At 42.3% G+C, this 18,311-nt stretch overlaps 1 protein-coding gene across 1 annotated transcript; it reads left to right on the top strand.

Moving 5' to 3' along the window:
* Positions 1-12,869: 12,869 nt before the first annotated feature.
* On the top strand, positions 12,870-16,989 carry haao (3-hydroxyanthranilate 3,4-dioxygenase; the record flags this gene model as incomplete). The annotated part of the gene is made up of 10 exons (XM_083695514.1): positions 12,870-12,958; positions 13,171-13,249; positions 14,129-14,212; positions 14,320-14,426; positions 14,789-14,878; positions 15,578-15,621; positions 15,833-15,978; positions 16,320-16,388; positions 16,528-16,610; positions 16,917-16,989. The coding sequence occupies 10 exons, from the start codon at positions 12,870-12,872 to the stop codon at positions 16,987-16,989; spliced, it is 864 nt and encodes a 287-aa protein (XP_083551640.1).
* Positions 16,990-18,311: the final 1,322 nt, after the last annotated feature.

An 18,311-nucleotide genomic window follows, 5' to 3' on the forward strand; every position in this document is an offset into this window, starting at 1 on the left:
CTCATTTGAACCTCATGTCAAACACATAGCTAAAACGGCCTTCTTCCACCTCAGGAATATTGCCCGTCTCTGACCCTCCCTGTCCTTCAGTGATGCACAGATCCTCATGCAGTGTTGTACTTGGGGCCACCAACAGTCCTCAACAGACTCCAACACGTTCAGAACTCAGCTGCCCACCTGTTCACTAGAACCCAGTCCAGAGATGATTCAGTTTAAGGTTCTCCTCACCACCTACAAAGACCTCAACAACATGGCACCTTCCTACCTCTCTGACCTCCTCCTCCAGCACACCCCTACCCACAGTCTCCAGTCAGCTAATGCCAACCTCCTTATCCCCATCACCAGGACTAAGCATCGGACCTGGGGGGACCGGCAGCCCCCACTCTTTGGAACACCCAAATCACATCAAGGAATCCAGCACGCTATCCGCCTTCAAACGATTCCTCAAAACCAATCTTTTTAAACATGCTTTTAATCTTTAACTATTGTTATTGTTGCTTTTACTGACTGTTCTTTTGTTTCACTTTTTATTAATTATTATTATTATTATTATTATTATTATTATTATTATTATTATTATTATTATTATTATTATTATTATTATTATTATACTGTATTACAATTAAATCACCAGGTAATATGGAAGGGGTTCATGTCAGAATGAAAGTACATTTTGGATGTTTAATAAAGACACATTTTGCAAGAGAGTGAGAAAAAGTGTGAACCAGTATTGAACCAGTATTCCTGATGTCCTGACATCTGGCTCCACCTACTCCACTAACCCTCCTGAGAGGTGCAGGGTGACAGCATGATAGCATGACAGCATGACAGCATGATAGCATGATAGCATGACAGCATGATAGCATGATAGCTTGACAGCATGATAGCATGATAGTTTGATAGCATGATAGTTTGACAGCATGATAGCATGATAGTTTGATAGCATGATAGCATGATAGTTTGATAGCATGATAGTTTGACAGCATGATAGCATGATAGTTTGACAGTATGCTAGCATGATAGTTTGACAGCATGATAGCATGATAGTTTGACAGCATGATAGCATGATAGTTTGATAGCATGATAGCATGATAGCATGATAGCATGATAGTTCGATAGCATGATAGCATGATAGTTTGATAGCATGACAGTTTGATAGTATGATAGTTTGATAGCATGATAGCATAATAGTTTGACAGCATGATAGCATGATAGTTTGATAGCATGATAGCATGACGTCATGATGGTTTGGTAGCATAATAGCATGATAGTTTGATAGCATGATAGCATGATAGTTTGACCGCATGATAGCATGATAGCATGATAGTTTGATAGCATCACAGCATGATAGCATCTCCATCAACAGCCTACCTCTGGCCGTATATACAGAACAGCACAGACCCACACAAGAGAACTACACTGAACACAGTCTCATTATATTACATTGATACCCATACTGTAGGCAGGGCCAGGAGAAATTCTGGGTCCAGTTTTCTTATGGTCAGGTCTACAGCATGTGAGTGAAGCTAGTGGTTTCAATGGGTTGGCTTTGAAACCCACATTAAAATATGGTACGACAGTGAAATTTAGATTGTGGCTTTTACCATCAGAACAATGCTTGTGAATTGAATCTTGAAGACAATATTTGTCAAAATACCATATTTCAATGCAGCAACAAAAAGGTTTTCAGGCAAGGCCTTGTCAGTACAAGCAGGAGTGATCCCAGATGCGAGGGCGGGACAAGGACTTATTTTCCTTTCCTAGTGTATTTGGGAAAATAATGACTTTTCGTCTGAACTAGACTAGGAAATATCTGAGAGAAATGGATGTGTTAAACCCTGGAGTCGTCAATATTCTGTTGTCACTCCACCATATACAGGGTTAGTGATGGGACAGTGAAGCATTTTTTCCTCTTTCGGCTCTACACTTGGATTTGAAATCAAATAGTTACTATGAGGTTAAAGTAGAGATTCTCAGCTTTTATTTGATGGTATTTGTGTACATTGGTTTCACCATTCTGAAATTACATCACTTTTTATGCACAGTCCCCCTATTTCAGGGTCCCCAAAAGTAATGGGACAGATTTATCAAATGTCCAAATTAAGCAAATGTTTAGTATTTGGTCGACAATTGTTTGCTTGCCGTAACTGCCTGAAGTCTGGGACCCATTGACCCCACCAGACGCTGGGTCTATTCACTGGTGATGCTCTGCCAGTCCTGTTGTTTGTTTTGAGATATTTTTTGCCTAAAATCTTATCATGAGGAAATGCATGTTCAATTGGATTTAAATATGAAGATTGACTTGGCCAGTCAAGACCTTTCCACTTTTTGGCCCTGAAAAACTCCCTAGATGCTATGGCAGTATGTTTTGAGTCATTCTTACTGTACAATGAATTTACAGGCTTTTGCTTTCACTCAAACAGACATGATGGTTCTTTACACTTCAAAATACATTCTGCTGCTGCTGTCAGCAGTTACAATAACAAAAGACAAGTTAGAAAGTTCTAGTGGCAGCTATAAATTCAGCTATATACAGCATGATAGCATGATAGCATGATAGTTTGATAGCATGACAGCATGATAGTTTGATAGCATGATAGCATAACAGCATGATAGCATGACAGCATGATAGCATGACAGCATGATAGTTTGATAGTATGATAGCATGATAGTTTGACAGCATGATAGCATGATAGTTTGATAGCATGATAGCATGATAGTTTGATAGCATGGTAGTTTGACAGCATGATAGCATGATAGCATGATAGTTTGACAGCATGATAGCATGATAGTTTGATAGCATGGTAGTTTGACAGCATGATAGCATGATAGCATGATAGGTTGATAGCATGATAGCATGATAGTTTGATAGCATGGTAGTTTGACAGCATGATAGCATGATAGCATGATAGTTTGACAGCATGATAGCATGATAGTTTGACAGCATGATAGCATGATAGTTTGATAGCATGCCAGCATGATAGTTTGATAGCATGACAGCATGATAGTTTGATAGCATGACAGCATGATAGTTTGATAGCATGATAGCATGACAGCATGATAGTTTGATAGTATGATAGCATGATAGTTTGATAGCATGACAGCATGATAGTTTGATAGTATGATAGAATGATAGCATGATAGCATGATAGTTTGATAGTTTGATAGCATGATAGCATGATAGCATGATAGTTTGATAGCATGATAGCATGATAGTTTCATAGCATCACAGCATGATAGCATGATATCATCGATACATTCTCAAACCTAACACCTGCAATGTTTGTAGTTCGGCTGGTGACGTATTCTGTGGATGGTATTCTCTGACACATTCACGCCTACCTCCTAGAGAGTGTTCCTGACCTGTGGGACAGTTGTTTTAGGGTTTTTCTTAATTACGGTGAGCATTCTTCGGTTACCCACTGTGGAAGTCATTCTTGTCCTACCAGCACGTTTGCGATTGCTGAGCTCACCAGTTCTTTTTTTATTTTATTTTTAATGATGTTCCAAACTGTTGATTTAGGCAAGCCTAAGGTTTTGGCTAGTTTTTTTTTTTAGTTTTTTTTTTCTGCCTAATAATGGTTAACTTGACTTTTTCCTTGACCTCATGTTGACAGACACCAATAGTAGACTCCAAAGGCAAACACAAAGCCTAGAATCAATACTAGACATTGACAGCTCTCTTATGTCTGCACAAATGATGTGACGGAACACACCTGACTTACCAGAAACACCTGTCCAGCCAACTTTCCCATTTCTTTTGGGTACCCTAAAATAGGGAGACTATGCACATTCTGAATGGTGAAACCAATATGTACACAAATACCATCAAATACAAGCTGAAAATCTCTACCTTAACCTCATAGCAATAGTTTGATTTAAAAGCCAAACTTTTGGAATGTAGAGCTAAAAGAAGAAAAAATGCTTCACTGTCCCATTACTTACGCAGGGCACTGTATAATAATAGGCCTAGTGCTGATATCCAAGTGAGAGGGAGAGGGGGCTGTGCAGGTGTAAGACCATGTGGACACAGTGCTCCAGCCTAGCTTTCGCTCTCTGGGATTAAGTTGGATCAAACTCTGTCCAAACGTTGTCCGAACCAAGCGGCGGGGCCAAACCAACAATCAACCTCTGGGCCTGAGCGGAGAACAATGGACCTGGGCTGTGTGTTGGTTCAACAGGTCTAAGGGCTACGCTACACTGGGGCCCACAGGGGGGGGGGGGGCATGTTAGGCTGTTGTGGCCAGGGTGGAGGTGGAGGAGGTGGGTTTGAGCAGTGGCCTAGGGATCAGTGCACTGGTCTCGTTGTGTGTGTGTGTGTGTGTGTGTGTGTGTTTGTGTGTGTGTGTAAGTGTAAGTGTGTGTAAGTGTGTGAAGAGAGGAATGCGAGGGAGGAATGTTTGAGCCATCCCATCAAAGCCAGGGTAATCTCCACCGTGAGCACTGAGTACACACACACCCACTCACACACACACACACACACACACACCCACACACACACACATACACACAGGGCCAAGGTCAGAGGCGGGGAGCTAGGCAGTGGACCAGCTCTCTTGTGTCAGTAAGCGATGCAGACAGTCTCCCTCCACAGATCACACATCTCCCATTTCAACCTAGCCCAAGCGACACCTGCTCTCCCCCCCCCCCCCCTCTCTCCAATCTCACTCTCCCAACATAGTCTGCATGAATTGAGAAGTTGATTCAATTACAATTGTGTTTTCTCACCATCTCTTCAGACTGCCTAAAGGCATGTCTGTGAGTTTTTAACTATACCTGTTTGTGAATGTGTGTGTAGAGTATATGCACGTCTCTAGTTGTGTGTTTGTTTTTGTGTGTGTGAGCAACCAATGTAAATGGAGCGTGTTTAGTGATACACAAGGCTCAGGCTGTTGCCACTGCCAGCACAACAGTGGCCTATTAAGATGAGCAGATTTACAGCCATAATAGGTGGTTGTGCTGGGGAGTGATAATGCAACAGTATCACCCACAAGTCCCTGTGGGCTATAATTAATCTACGGGCTGTGTGTGGGACTAACGGTGTGTGTGTGTGTGTGTGTGTGTGTGTGTGTGTGTCTGTGTGTGTGTGTGTGTGTGTGTGTGTGTGTGTGTGTGTCTGTGTGTGTGTGTGTGTGTGTGTGTGTGTGTGTGTGTGTGTGTATGTGTGTGTGTGTGTGTGCACGCATGCGTGTGTACAGTACATGTGGCGGTGCAATGACAAGAGTCCCTGTGAAGTCCCCCAGAATGTTTGCACTAGCTCCAGCACCCGAAGCCCAGAATTGCAGCAAAAACAACCCCCACAGCACTGGAAGGAGTGATGTCAGTCCCCCCCCCCCCCCCCCCCACCACCACCACCACCACCACCACCACCACCACCACCACCACCACCACCCCTCCCACTTCACCCCCCCTGGAGGTTCAGATCAGACACTGGCACTGTCATAGTAGAGAGAGAGGGCTAACCTTAGCCACCACTAAAATCACACACGGTTTTCTTTCTCTTTGCTCCTGCACTGAGCTGGAGCGTGAAGCGGCTGTGCTGACTAGGCCATTCAGAGAAATAATGTCCCAGTATTAATAAAACAGCATGGGGGCATGAATGACATCTGACAAGTGGTGCCAATACACACTGTAGCCATGTCCAGTAACAAGTTGTATCCTAATCACTGTACGCTAAGTGTTATAAATAATCCTGTGGAGAAAACATGAAGAAGAAAAAGAAACTTAGAATGTCACTTTAGGTTCTAGAGGCAACAAAGAAAACAATATTGGCTGCCAAACACAAGAACATGCTAATAACATGGAACATGGAACATGGGGTGAACCATGCAGCGGTTGTGTACAATACTTTGCACAATGGTGCTCTGCTAGAGGGAGCTAATAGAATAACAATATTATAGCAACACTCTGGCTATTACAGATGGCAGCAGCAGCCAATGGAAAAATAAGCCCTGCCAACTCTAGTGCATGAAGGAGGAACGGGGAGAGGGGAGTAGAGGGGGTGTGCAGCACCTGTAACTCCACTTGCCTGAGAGAGCAGGAGCGGGGGGGGGGTCTCTCCTCCTAGGCTTATAGGCCCTATGTTTTCCCAGGCCAGGGTCTGAAAGGGGAGCGTTGTTCCCTGTGCTTGGCTGCCCCGGCCCTGCGTTGCCAGGATCTTGCTGGCTGATCTCTTTGAACTGGGGCGGTGGTGTCAGCAGCTCTCGTACCCGACCGCCATACCGGGCCTTGATGTGCCCATGGGGAGTGATAGCCCCGGCGCCGAAAGATCCTCCTGCTGCCCCTGTACTGATCTGTCCAGTCTACAGATCCCCCCTCCCCACACACACATAACACTATCCAACTGTCCTAGCCTCCTCTCCTGGTGTACTGTATTGCCATACCGAAGGTCATCATCAACAACACTGTACAACCATAAACATCTGCTTTACTTGTTGTTGTTTTAAAGTCTACATTATGCACAATTTGTCATAGACAAACACAAATGGTGCAGCCACAAACAACTCACACTGACCTGAGGGGAGTCTGTGTCTCACTCTGATGTGGGTAAAGCAGTGTGAGTGTGTGTGTGTGTGTATGTGTGTGTGTGTGTGTGTGTGTGTGTGTGTGTGTGTGTGTGTGTGTGTGTGTGTGTGTGTGTGTGTGCGTACATGTGTGTGTATGTGAGCGAGAGAGAGAGAGAGAGAGAGAGAGGAGGGGGGGGGGGGATTCTGGACCTCCATCAGGATACACACATCCTCTGCCAGAGGCCCCGCACACACATAAATCAAAAGCAGCCCTTCCAATGAGCCCCCATTATTCATGACATGTATCTGGATGGGCAGCCATGGCCAGAGGATGTGGTTGGCCAGTCAGGCTCAGACTCATAGGCCAGACCAGACAAACTATCTCTGGCCTGGCTGATACAACACACTGAATTCCAAAACAATCTTTCATTGATAAATGGCATGGAAATTCAGGCCATAAAGAAACCAGTAGTAAACCTAGCAACAGCACCGCCTTGGAGAGTTATGGGAGATGCAATTGAAGGTTACAGGGAACGAACATTACGTTTCCAAACTGTAAGAAGATATAAAGAGATATTATACCTACACGCATATGCACACATTACACTCTTGTGCAATGTGCAAAGGGTCTCATTTGAGAGCTAAGGGGCTGTAAATAAAGTCTGAAGTGGTAAAAGTTGTGTAAATCCATAGTCATTTCCAGGAGAATGGGGCTATGTGATGGGGGTTGGCAGAGTAGCGGTGCTGTTGGAGGGATGTTTAATCAGGTTAAGGATGCGGGGGAGGGGTGGGTTGGGGGGGGGGGGTTCAGGCCAATAGACCTTATACACACAACCTGAGGACCCCACCCCATCGACATCTCTGTCTCCAAAGTATACTTGGCTTTCACTAACACAGTGTTCTTCAGCACAAGTCATTTCCTCCCTCTGAGTCTTCTGGAAGCTTACACTGCCTTCCTGCTGCTCTGTGTCTCTCAGAGCAGATCATGCCTGCTCATCTCACATCTCCCACACTACATCTCCCATCGCTCATCTCAGTTGAGGAGACACACACACAACAACTGGGAGGTAGGGAGCTAGCTATTATTCAGAGTTCCTTTGTGACTTGAGCAACCCAATGTTAGGTCTAGTCATCATTAAGTGAGAAACACAATACAAGAGAGCCGAGGTTTGAACCTCCAACGGCACTCAAAGCAATGGGGCCAAGCATTTTTTAAGGGAGAGCATTCACAGAACAACTTAATTTAAGGACAAAAACATAGGCCTAACCTTTTAAATTCCCTCAGTGCAACACATTCATTCATTCATTCATTCATTCATTCATTCATTCAATCATTCATTCATTCATTCAACCCTGTGTCCTCAAACTGGAGGAGAAAAGAAAACAACAACAACCTTTTCCCTTTTTTCTGACAATACTGACCTCTGACCTCTAGTCTGGTGTTCTCCTGCCAAGAAGAATGACATCACTTCCCTTTGGCAGGCTGACAGGCCCTTCATATCAACCAGCCCAAAAAAATAAACACAATAATGATAATAATTATACCTTCACACATAATGAGTACAGCCTCCGGGCCACCATACATAACAGCAAGACTATGAGCTGTCACACTGGTCCCAGACTCCCATTGAGCACTCACACTGCTAACCAAAGGCACATGTGAATTATAGCCTATGACACATAGCTCTGTTGTTAGTCATGAGGGGGAGAGATCTAAAGACCTTGGCACACAGTTGCAGGAGGCCTTTCAGAACATGAAGACTCACAGGACAATTTCTACAACCATTAGGGAACTGCCATTGTAGTACTGCAAAAGGGTACCATTTTATTTGGCTTTGAAGACATAATTATGATTCTGTTTTTGATAGTGAATACACAGTATTTTCAACATCCATTTTTATCCATATAAGATTAGTTCACTACTCTTAGCAAGCATACATAATAATTGCAACAGTTTTGAATCAATCCAGTGTTGGTGCTGGGCTCATATCAATTATGGAAATAGACTATTTGCAATTTCAATCTATAATTTACAGGTGTGGTGGGTTACCTCTGATAAAGTTTTCTACCTCATGTGTTAACATTGATCCTGCTGTCTCTTTAAACTACACACAGCAGTCAGTCTTCCCTTGACTGATTACTGTGTTCACTACTCTAGAATATCAGTGTGTGTTACGGTTGAAAATGACTAGAAACTGTATGTGTGTGTGTGAGTGTGTGTGTGTGTGTGTGTGTGTGTGTGTGTGTGTGTGTGTGTGTGTGTGTGTGTGTGTGTGTGTGTGTGTGTGTGTGTGTGTGTGTGTGTGTGCGTGCACTGAATGACAGCTCAACAGGCACTACCCTTACTATCAACATGCTTCAAAAAGTCTCACCACCCTCTCACCCTTTTATAGAATATGTCTCCTTTCCTTGAAATGGCAGAAATGTCAATGTAGAGTTATCATTACTAAAGAAACACTTACATAAGAAAATGCATCATGCCCCATTAAGTTCTTAGACTGATATGATTTTAAGAGGAATGTACCCTTTCATATGTACTATAGGCATAACCTTTGTGTGGGTAACCAATCCAACACCAGGTTCAACTGTACAACCTGACAGAGACACTGTACCACCTCTCTGGAACACATACCTGTGTCACATAAGCAGAAACAAGAAGAAAAACACAGTAACAACTGTGCTGTTCATCTACAGTTGACTCACAACAAAAACACAGCACACAGCAAAGAACCATATGCACCCTAGGACAGGTTTAAGTCGAGCCAGAAGTGAAATGTGGTGTGAGAGGGGAGATAAAATTCCTGTAAATGTTTGAACAGACAAGTGCGTTGTGGTGATGATGATGATGGTAGTGTGTTTGGCGTCCTCCATCAGAACCTGTCTATGCTGAACAGACAAGCTGGCATACAGTGCACTCCCTTTACAAGTGTTGACAGGATATGGTGACGACAGAACATACTGTCTGTCTATGTGTGTGTGTGTGTGTGTGTGTGTGTGTGTGTGTGAGTGTGTGTGTGTGTGTGTGTGTGTGTGTGTGTGTGTGTGTGTGTGTGTGAGAGAGAGAGAGAGAGAGAGAGAGAGAGAGTGTGAGTGTGTGTGAGAGTGTGTGCAAGTGTGTGCACACATAGGATGTGTATCTGTGTGAACAGACAAACTCCAAATTCAGAGAGATAGCAGATAGTGCCTAAGAACACTCCAAGAACATTGGTATTTCAGTATATGTGTACTCATTGCAAATTCCTAAACTATTCCTATTGAGAGAGGCTGAGATAGAGCCTTGTATGAAAGTCTTGGTCCCTCCTGTGACCCTGTTTTCCACTGATCTCATGCTAATTGCATCTGGCCTCAACTGTTCCTGGGAGGGCACCAAACGGAGGAAAGTACAATCCCTCCGCAGACCATGTTTTTTAAATCAGCTGTGTTCTTTTCCCTGTAATAGTAAATTATATAAATCTTAGTCATTTAATTTGGGATGATGTGTGTGTGTGTGTGTGTGTGTGTGTGTGTGTGTGTGCGTGTGTGTGTGTGTGTGTGTATTGGGGTCAAGGGAGAAGGGGAGGAGAGGAGGGGTGGCCAGCTGTCTTAGCCCTCTGCTCAGTCTCCCTCCTCCTCTCATGCTCACTTGTTGTTCTTGTTCACTGAGGACCATTCCACACTCATCAGCAGTTGTTGATGCACACACACACGCACGCATATGGAAACGTCTTCACTCTTCACAGCAGGGCAGAGTGACGTTTTAAAGTACTGTTCACATCAAAATGTATATAACATCTCCCTAACATCACCTTAATTGAGTTTTCTGAGTGCTTCACTCAATGATACATGTGGAGTGTTTCTCTTTGTCCTAGTCAGTGTTTCTCTACTAACTGATAAACAATCTAATAACACACACACACACACACACACACACACACACACACACACACACACACACACACACACACACACAAACACACACACACACCTACATTTACATCAACATAGAGGAGGGCACCAGTCAGATGTGGCTAAATACTGTTTTCATTCAAAAAAACAGGTGTAGCCAGTCACATTCTAGCAGCCACTAAGCCTCATTGATGAAACACAGCCCACCCAAACCCCAGACAGCAGCGCCCTCCAGTGGACACAGGACATTATGGACTAGTATATCATAGATTGTGATTTGTGCTCTGAGGACAGAAACTACAGTACTACTATCTATTGTACCTACTGCATTAGTCTCCGTCTGTTGTATTTGTTTGTTTTTAATTTATTTATTCTGTGAAGCACATTGTATTGCATCCGTGTACAAAATGTGCTACATTAATAAAGTTTGATTTTATTTGATTACTCAATTTGTTGGAGAATAATTGAACAACTAATGTCAAACAGCACCCTCTTATAAAATGTGCTTAAATGGGAATTTAAAGTTCCCACTTCTCATCTCAAACTTAAAGAATGTGGAAATACTATATCATATATCATACTATATGATATAACAGTCCCTCCTAAAGACCGCTTCACCCTCACTACCCCCCTGTACAAGTTCTCTCCTGCTAATAAATTTTAAAAAAAATTAAAAAGAAAAAAAATTAATAATAGCCTACTGGCATTAGGACTACCAATGGCCCCTGGTGTGAGCATTGATTACTTTGTCTTATGATGACTGTTGGATAGATGATTCACTTACTTAAACAAATGTATTTTTGTAAGTCGCTTTGGATAAAGGCGTCTGCTAAATGCCATAAATGTAAATGTAAATGTAAAATATCATCATGCTATGCTGCCTCCTACTGGTATCAGAGAGAACTACTTCATTTTAGTTGATGAAGTAACCTATTCTAAAACCAATGTAAAAAATATTAGGTTTGCAACTAAAAAACATTACACCAGTTGTTCTATATTTGCATATCATAGCCTGGATTTAAATAATAAAATTACACAACAGAGGATAGCAATAACAACATTTAATAGAGATAATATTTGCATTAAATTACGGTGGAAGTCAGCTGTTAACATGATCTATGACAATGATCTATGCAACAACACAGACAAGCATGTATGTAAATCTCACCTTATCATTTATCATGTAAACTCAGCAGTAAGAGGCTATTGTTCTGTTATCCTTGGTAATGTACTGTGAAGTTCTTCTGTACACAATTGCCAGAAACGCCATTGGTTTTATCATGTGTAGCTACGTTATTACGACAACATTTTTATATGATTTGATTACCGTTGTTTTCTCATTTTAACAAAAAGACTGCTCCAGGTGAGGCTCGAACTCACAACCTCGGCATTGCTCTACATTGTACTGTCATATAAGTACCGCGCGCTAACCGATTGCGCCACTGGAGCTCCATTGGTACGGCTCAGCAGTTGAGCTTATGAACACTCTATGTAAATAAAATTCTTGTTTTGACGTTGTTCTATCAATTGGATTATCAGGAAAACACATCACCTTGCCTGACGACTGTTTCTGATACTTTCAGTAACTACTGCTTCTGGTTAGCCTATCAAATGGCTTGTTTACCTTAGCAAAGCTAGCTAGCTACGTCACCTATCCATGCTAGCTAGCTGAACTGATGGTCACACTAAGCGAGTGTCTTGTGATAACGTGGCTCAAGGGTTATAGGGATATCATTTTGCACCAAACAAACAAGTCAGTTTGGTCACTTTTTAAACATGTGTTCTCTCCACCACTTCACGAAGAAGTGTTTCCTCTTGTGTCGTGCTCTATAATGCACGGTAGAAATTAACTTGGCAACGGAGACTGAATGTACCTTTTAGTATACTTTATATGTCAATATCAAGGAGGCATCGTAAACACATAACGTGCACGCAGGCACACATCAGGACAAACACCTGCTCATTTGCATAATACTTGACCTTCAACCTAAGGCTATTATGATTGGCGGTTGAAACACACTACAGTTATGCACTGTAATTCCATATACTACATCCCCCACTTAGCTGGAGCATACTAAACAAAACACATTTAGTTTTTACTTTACTCTTCATTTAACAAGAGATGTAAACAATAAGAACACAAGTCTTTGCTATAATGCTGTTGTAGAGTCAAATGTAACTGCGGCTCTATATTACTCAAATGCCAGGATTTGCCTCTGGCTCACTCTAGTACATAGTCCTGGAGCCTACTTGGCAGCGTTGTACTCCTGTCTCTAGTGGTCGCCAACACTAGTTTACTGATTGTGAGAATGTAAGCAACCTTTCACCCGTCCTGTTGGATAGGACAGAACTCCTCCCCTGTTATTCATTGCTGACTTCTGCATTTTGGACTTTAAATAGAGAATCAGGGTCTCATAAAAAGTGGATCAATCCCTAAAAAGACATTTTAAAGTGACAGTTTCACATTAGTTTGCAATTATGAGTGGAGATCAACTTCTTGTTAACGTGGACAAATGGATAGCAGAGAATGAGAAGGCCTTTCTGCCACCGGTGTGCAACAAACTCATGTGAGTAGCTGCTTTGGCTGGTTTTCTTTACAGACAGTGTCAGTTTTAGTGAAGTTGTAAGCCTTGGTGATGCCATATGTGTTATAACGGTTAGTTCATTGTAACCCACCTACAGTATACAGTAGCCAGAGTAATGTTGCATGTTATGTCTATGAATACTGTACTAAAGAATGCTATTACAGTGTGTATACATTGTTTTCTCTTTTACATAGGCATTTTTGCCAGCTGAACATCATGTTTGTTGGAGGTCCTAATACCAGAAAGGATTATCACATCGAGGAAGGGGAGGAGGTGATATAAATCTCATTAACATATCACACTTGCCAGTAACTTACTGTTACAGATGTTTAACTGATGTTTGACCTTTTGTGACACACACTTCATCATGCTTGCAGACTAACTGCCATAATATGACCAACTTCATATCTATGACCAAAAGATGTTGTATGAGAACATAGAATTCCTACAAAACATCCCTACCTCAAAGAAAGATTCAGAGATCCATTAATAGCTTTTATGACCCCCCCCCCCCTACATACACACACACACACACACACACACACACACACACACACACACACATACACCCCCAACCCCCGCACATCAAAGCACTTTCTACCACCATAGGGGCAAATTCCGCAATAGTGTTGCAATATCCCCTTTTGGTCACCACTATTTACTCACTAGTACTCTGCTTGTTGGAGTCCTCCTGAGTAAAGCCGTGTCAAGTATTGTGTCTTTGAATCAATGTAAGGAGTTGAGACAAATAAATAACCTGTCTCTGTGTCTCTGTTCATGTGCATGTGCAGTTTTGAAAACTGCTGCACGATTTTGTTCAGATTGATGTCACCATTCATTTTGAGGGCATTTTCCCAGTATTGTCTTTCCAAAGACATCATTTGTCCACTGGAGGACAGCATAAGCACATTCATATTGAACACTAGCAGCTCAGGTGGAGTGAAGTGGTCCTCTGTGGCTCAGTTGGTAGAGCATGGCGCTAACAACAGTGATTCCTTCTGGGACCATATATACTGAAAAATACCTCATAGTGTAATCATATCTGGAGATTTTCATATTTTTCTTAGTATTTTCCATATCCTGTGTACTCTACAATCTCTACTCATTGCTGTAATATTATTAAGAATTATGTACATGTGTCTGTTATCACAGCTCTTTTACCAGGTGAAAGGGGACATGTGTCTGAAAGTGATTGAGAATGGCAAACACAAGGATGTGCACATCCATGAGGGAGAGGTGAGAAACCCATCACGTGAGATCCAACATTTACTCTCTGTGTGAGTGGCAGTGCATTGTGTTTGTGTCTTCATACACCCATGTCCATGTCCTCTCCTGATCCTCAGATGTTTCTTCTCCCGGCCAGGATCCCCCACTCCCCCCAGAGACAGGCTAACACTGTGGGCCTGGTGGTGGAGAGAAGGAGGCTTAAAACTGAGACAGACTGTTTAAGGTGCCAATACCACCATCGTCCTCATGACACATATTCTCCTTTACCTACCACTCTTCTTAAAGGTCCAGTGTGTAGGATTTGAGCTTTGAACCCTAACCCTAACCCTTTTACCACAGGTCATGACTACACAAAGGACTAAAACACTAATCGTCCCCTTTCCCACCACGACCCCCCTTAGTGACTGACTGACTGACTGACTGACTGACTGACTGAGACCTGGGTCAAAAATTGGTTTCATTGTGCCATGCACACTCAATAAAACACAGCTACAGGTCTGAACCCAGGTCTGCTGAGAAATTGTGAGCCTGGCATTCAAGGTTTCACAGCCTGATTACATGTTGACATTGTGGTTCTGATTTCAGGTATTATGTGGACAACTCTACAGACATCCTGTTTGAAAGGTGGTTCTACTGTGAAAACCTGGGGACACAGCTGGTGCCAGTGATCAAGGAGTAAGACATACATAGATATATTGCATGCCACATAGATTTATATAAACATTTAGCTCACCCAAGAGGACAGATTGAGCCAATGCTGTGGTCCCCCATTTACAAGACAAGGGGAGTCTTGCATGGCTCTGACTGTGCCATGCAGGCTGTAAAGCAACTATCAGTGATGTCTGCATGTAGGGTTGATCACCAACAAAATGTAAACAATGGGGAAATGTATGGGGCACAATGGGGTATTTTAACATGCAAACAGCACTTGAGTACTATTACCTATCTGTTGTGGTCAAGGAATTACCATAAGAGCGGCATTACTTGTTCAAAACATCATTAGTTTACAAAATATCCTTCAACAAAAATGTTTAAACTAGCCTATTTACTAAAAAAATCACTGATAGCTGCTTTAACACAATTGTGTGAGTACTGATGCACTAGGTTTTGGTATGGAAATGATTATGACACTGCTTCAAGAGTATGCTGTTATCGTGTGACATGGTTTTGAATCCAGCCTCAGGCAGACGGATCATATATGTTACATAATTCCACATTGACTTAGAACACACAGTGGGGCTCAGACACCCTCTGTCACTGTTTCCTGACAGCTGGGAGGCTCTGTTCTGTTCCTCTGACTGTCTGGTTGATGACCCTTCTAGATGGACTTGTTGTACCTAGAATACGTGTGTTTGTACGTGTGTACCCTCTCAGGTTTTTGGCATCAGAACAGCATAAAACAGGCAAACCAAACCCAGGTAAGTCCCTCGATCCCACGTACAAACTATGTATTAAGAAAAGTGGACTGGGGTTAATGTCAGCTTTGCACTTTGTTGAAGAAACATGTATTATTGATAATGATATACTGTATTCATATCACATAACCTGAGCACTGTACATGCGCTGCTGTGACAGTACAGCTTAGGTTGTTTAGTGTATGGTGTTCTTAATCGCTATCTCTCTGTGTAGATGAGGTCTTCAGACAACCTCCTTTCCACCTGAGCACCATGCATGTGATGACTCCCTTCAGCTTCAGACACTGGGTGGAGAAACAGCGCCCCTCTCTGGCCAGCGGACGTCCCATCGACATGTTTGGGGCCCAATTTGAGACAGAGGTGACACACACACAGGGTTTTGATCATGACTTGCCTATCAGATAACCTTTCTCTTGAATTGAGATACGATGTAAACAATCAATAATACGTTGAGACTCGGAGCTCCCTGCCTATTCAGACTTGCAGAGCTGATATAGGTAGTGTGGACTTAAAGACCTCATTAGTGGTCTCATTAGAAGACATAATTATAATATTGTATTATCAGCCAGAGACAATGAGCTATTGATTTAATTGAGTTTATGAATGATGATGAGGATGATGTTTATGATGTTGATGATGATGATGATGATGATGATGAGGATGATGGTGATGATGATATCACTCCTACTCTTCTGTGACAGACAATGCTGTATGGGCCTGGGCAAACAGAAGGTTGCAAACGAGAAACTGATGTCTGGATATGGCAGCTGGTATTGTCCTTCTCTCACTAATGTATTACATTATCAGAGTTCTGTGTTGTTATCATTATCATTGATGATCATTACTTCTCCACCCCTCACTTTTCATTGGCACCCCCCCCCCCCCCTCCATCTCCTCTTCCTCTCTCAGGAAGGATCCTCCCATGTAAATATGGATGGCCAGGAGTTCCCCCTCTCTGCTGGAGACAGTCTCCTCATCCCAGGACAGAGCCAGTGAGTGGGATAAGAGGGGTATAAGGGAAGGAAAGTGACAAGTGAGAAGAGGCGTGTGTGTGTGTGTGTGTGTGTGTGTGTGTGTGTGTGTGTGTGTGTGTGTGTGTGTGTGTGTGTGTGTGTGTGTGTGTGTGTGTGTGTGTGTGTATGTGTGTGTGCGTGTTCCCAGAGGGAATAGCCTTATGAAAAAAAGTTGCCTCAGAGAGAAGGAGACATCTGCTAAACTACTAAAGGATGTTTTAATGACTATGTGGTGAGGAGGCATCAGTTTGACTTGTTTATTTTATTGTGATTTCTCTACTGTAGGTATCAGTGGATGCGGGCTGAAGGGACTGTTGCCATGATGGTTGTTCAGGACCCAGAGAGGAAGCGCACGTAACCCTTGACCTCTGATAACTCTTAATCCACACACACACTAAGGAAGGAGGGACAGATGAGGCAGACAGCAGGAGATATTTCCTATATGCTTTAGAAGTCAAACCCCTAAAAACTGTCCTTAACACTAAATATAGGCAACCTGTGTACAATGTCCAAGATCAGATATGAAGGGAAATGGTACTGTGATAGAATGCCTTACTGTGTGTAGTTGAGATTGTTCACTCACACATTAAACAACCCTGTATACCAATACTGATGAAAAGCAATGTATTCAAACACACTTGTAAATTAGTTTGTATGTAATTTTATTTAGAAATATCTCGTAAGAACAATGTGGTCAAATACCGTTGGTCTAGAGAACGGCCCGTCCGGTCTTCCAATCAGGCCCGCATCTAATTTGAACTTTTTTTAAGGATAGATCAGCTTTGAAATGTGAAGAGAGCAATTAAGTTATATCAGAAAGCATTGCTTGCATAATGTGTTCTCCTTTTTTAATTTCATTTTTTAATCCCTACCACACCTTACCCTGATTGGAGGATGTGAAAAAAAAGTTTGACTCCTACTGAAAAATATACTGTATATATCTGCCTATTTTCTGTTATTGCTTGTATTGGACTTATAAGTATATTGGTTAATGAATTATTAACAAAAGGAGGCCCTACCCAGTATTAGTATAGTGTTCCTAATAAAGTGTTTGGTGAGTGTATCTTCCGCCATAGATTGAAGACCCATCTGTTCAGGTTACATCTTAACGGTCCCTCCTAATGACCTCTTCACCCCACTTCCCCTCTGTACAAGTTTCTCTCCTGTTAATAAATGAAAAAAAAAAAACATTTTTACAGTAATTCTTCCTTCTTCTAGCATTGTGATTGCCAATAGCTCCTGGTCCTATTCCTGGCATAGATGACTTTTTCTTGTGATGACTGATGGATAGATGATTCACTTACTTGTATTTGTTGTAAGTCGCTTTGGATAAAGGCGTCTGCTAAATGCAATATATGGCCCAATGCGGTCTGTGACCAAAACGAGAAGACACTGACAGCATTTGAAATGAGGAAGCTGAGTTGACAAGTTGTATTTCTGTCATCAGCACTTCCCTTCCACTTGATCAACATCAACACATCGTCTGTGTCATTTAGACCCAGAGGAGTTCAGAATCCACTCCTATACCTCTGTAAAATTTTAACCTGATATATTGTGTGTCAGCATATTGTCTGTTTATTTGATGAACCTTTGTAAAGGTTTGTTGATGCAAAATTTGAAGGTGCCTATGAGGGTATGTAAGATATGTTTATGAAACTGTGGTTATTAAAAAGTCTTTAT

The sequence above is a fragment of the Argentina silus genome (genome assembly GCF_951799395.1).
Source record: "Argentina silus genome assembly, chromosome: X".
In the NCBI taxonomy this organism is placed as follows: Eukaryota; Metazoa; Chordata; class Actinopteri; order Argentiniformes; family Argentinidae; genus Argentina; species Argentina silus.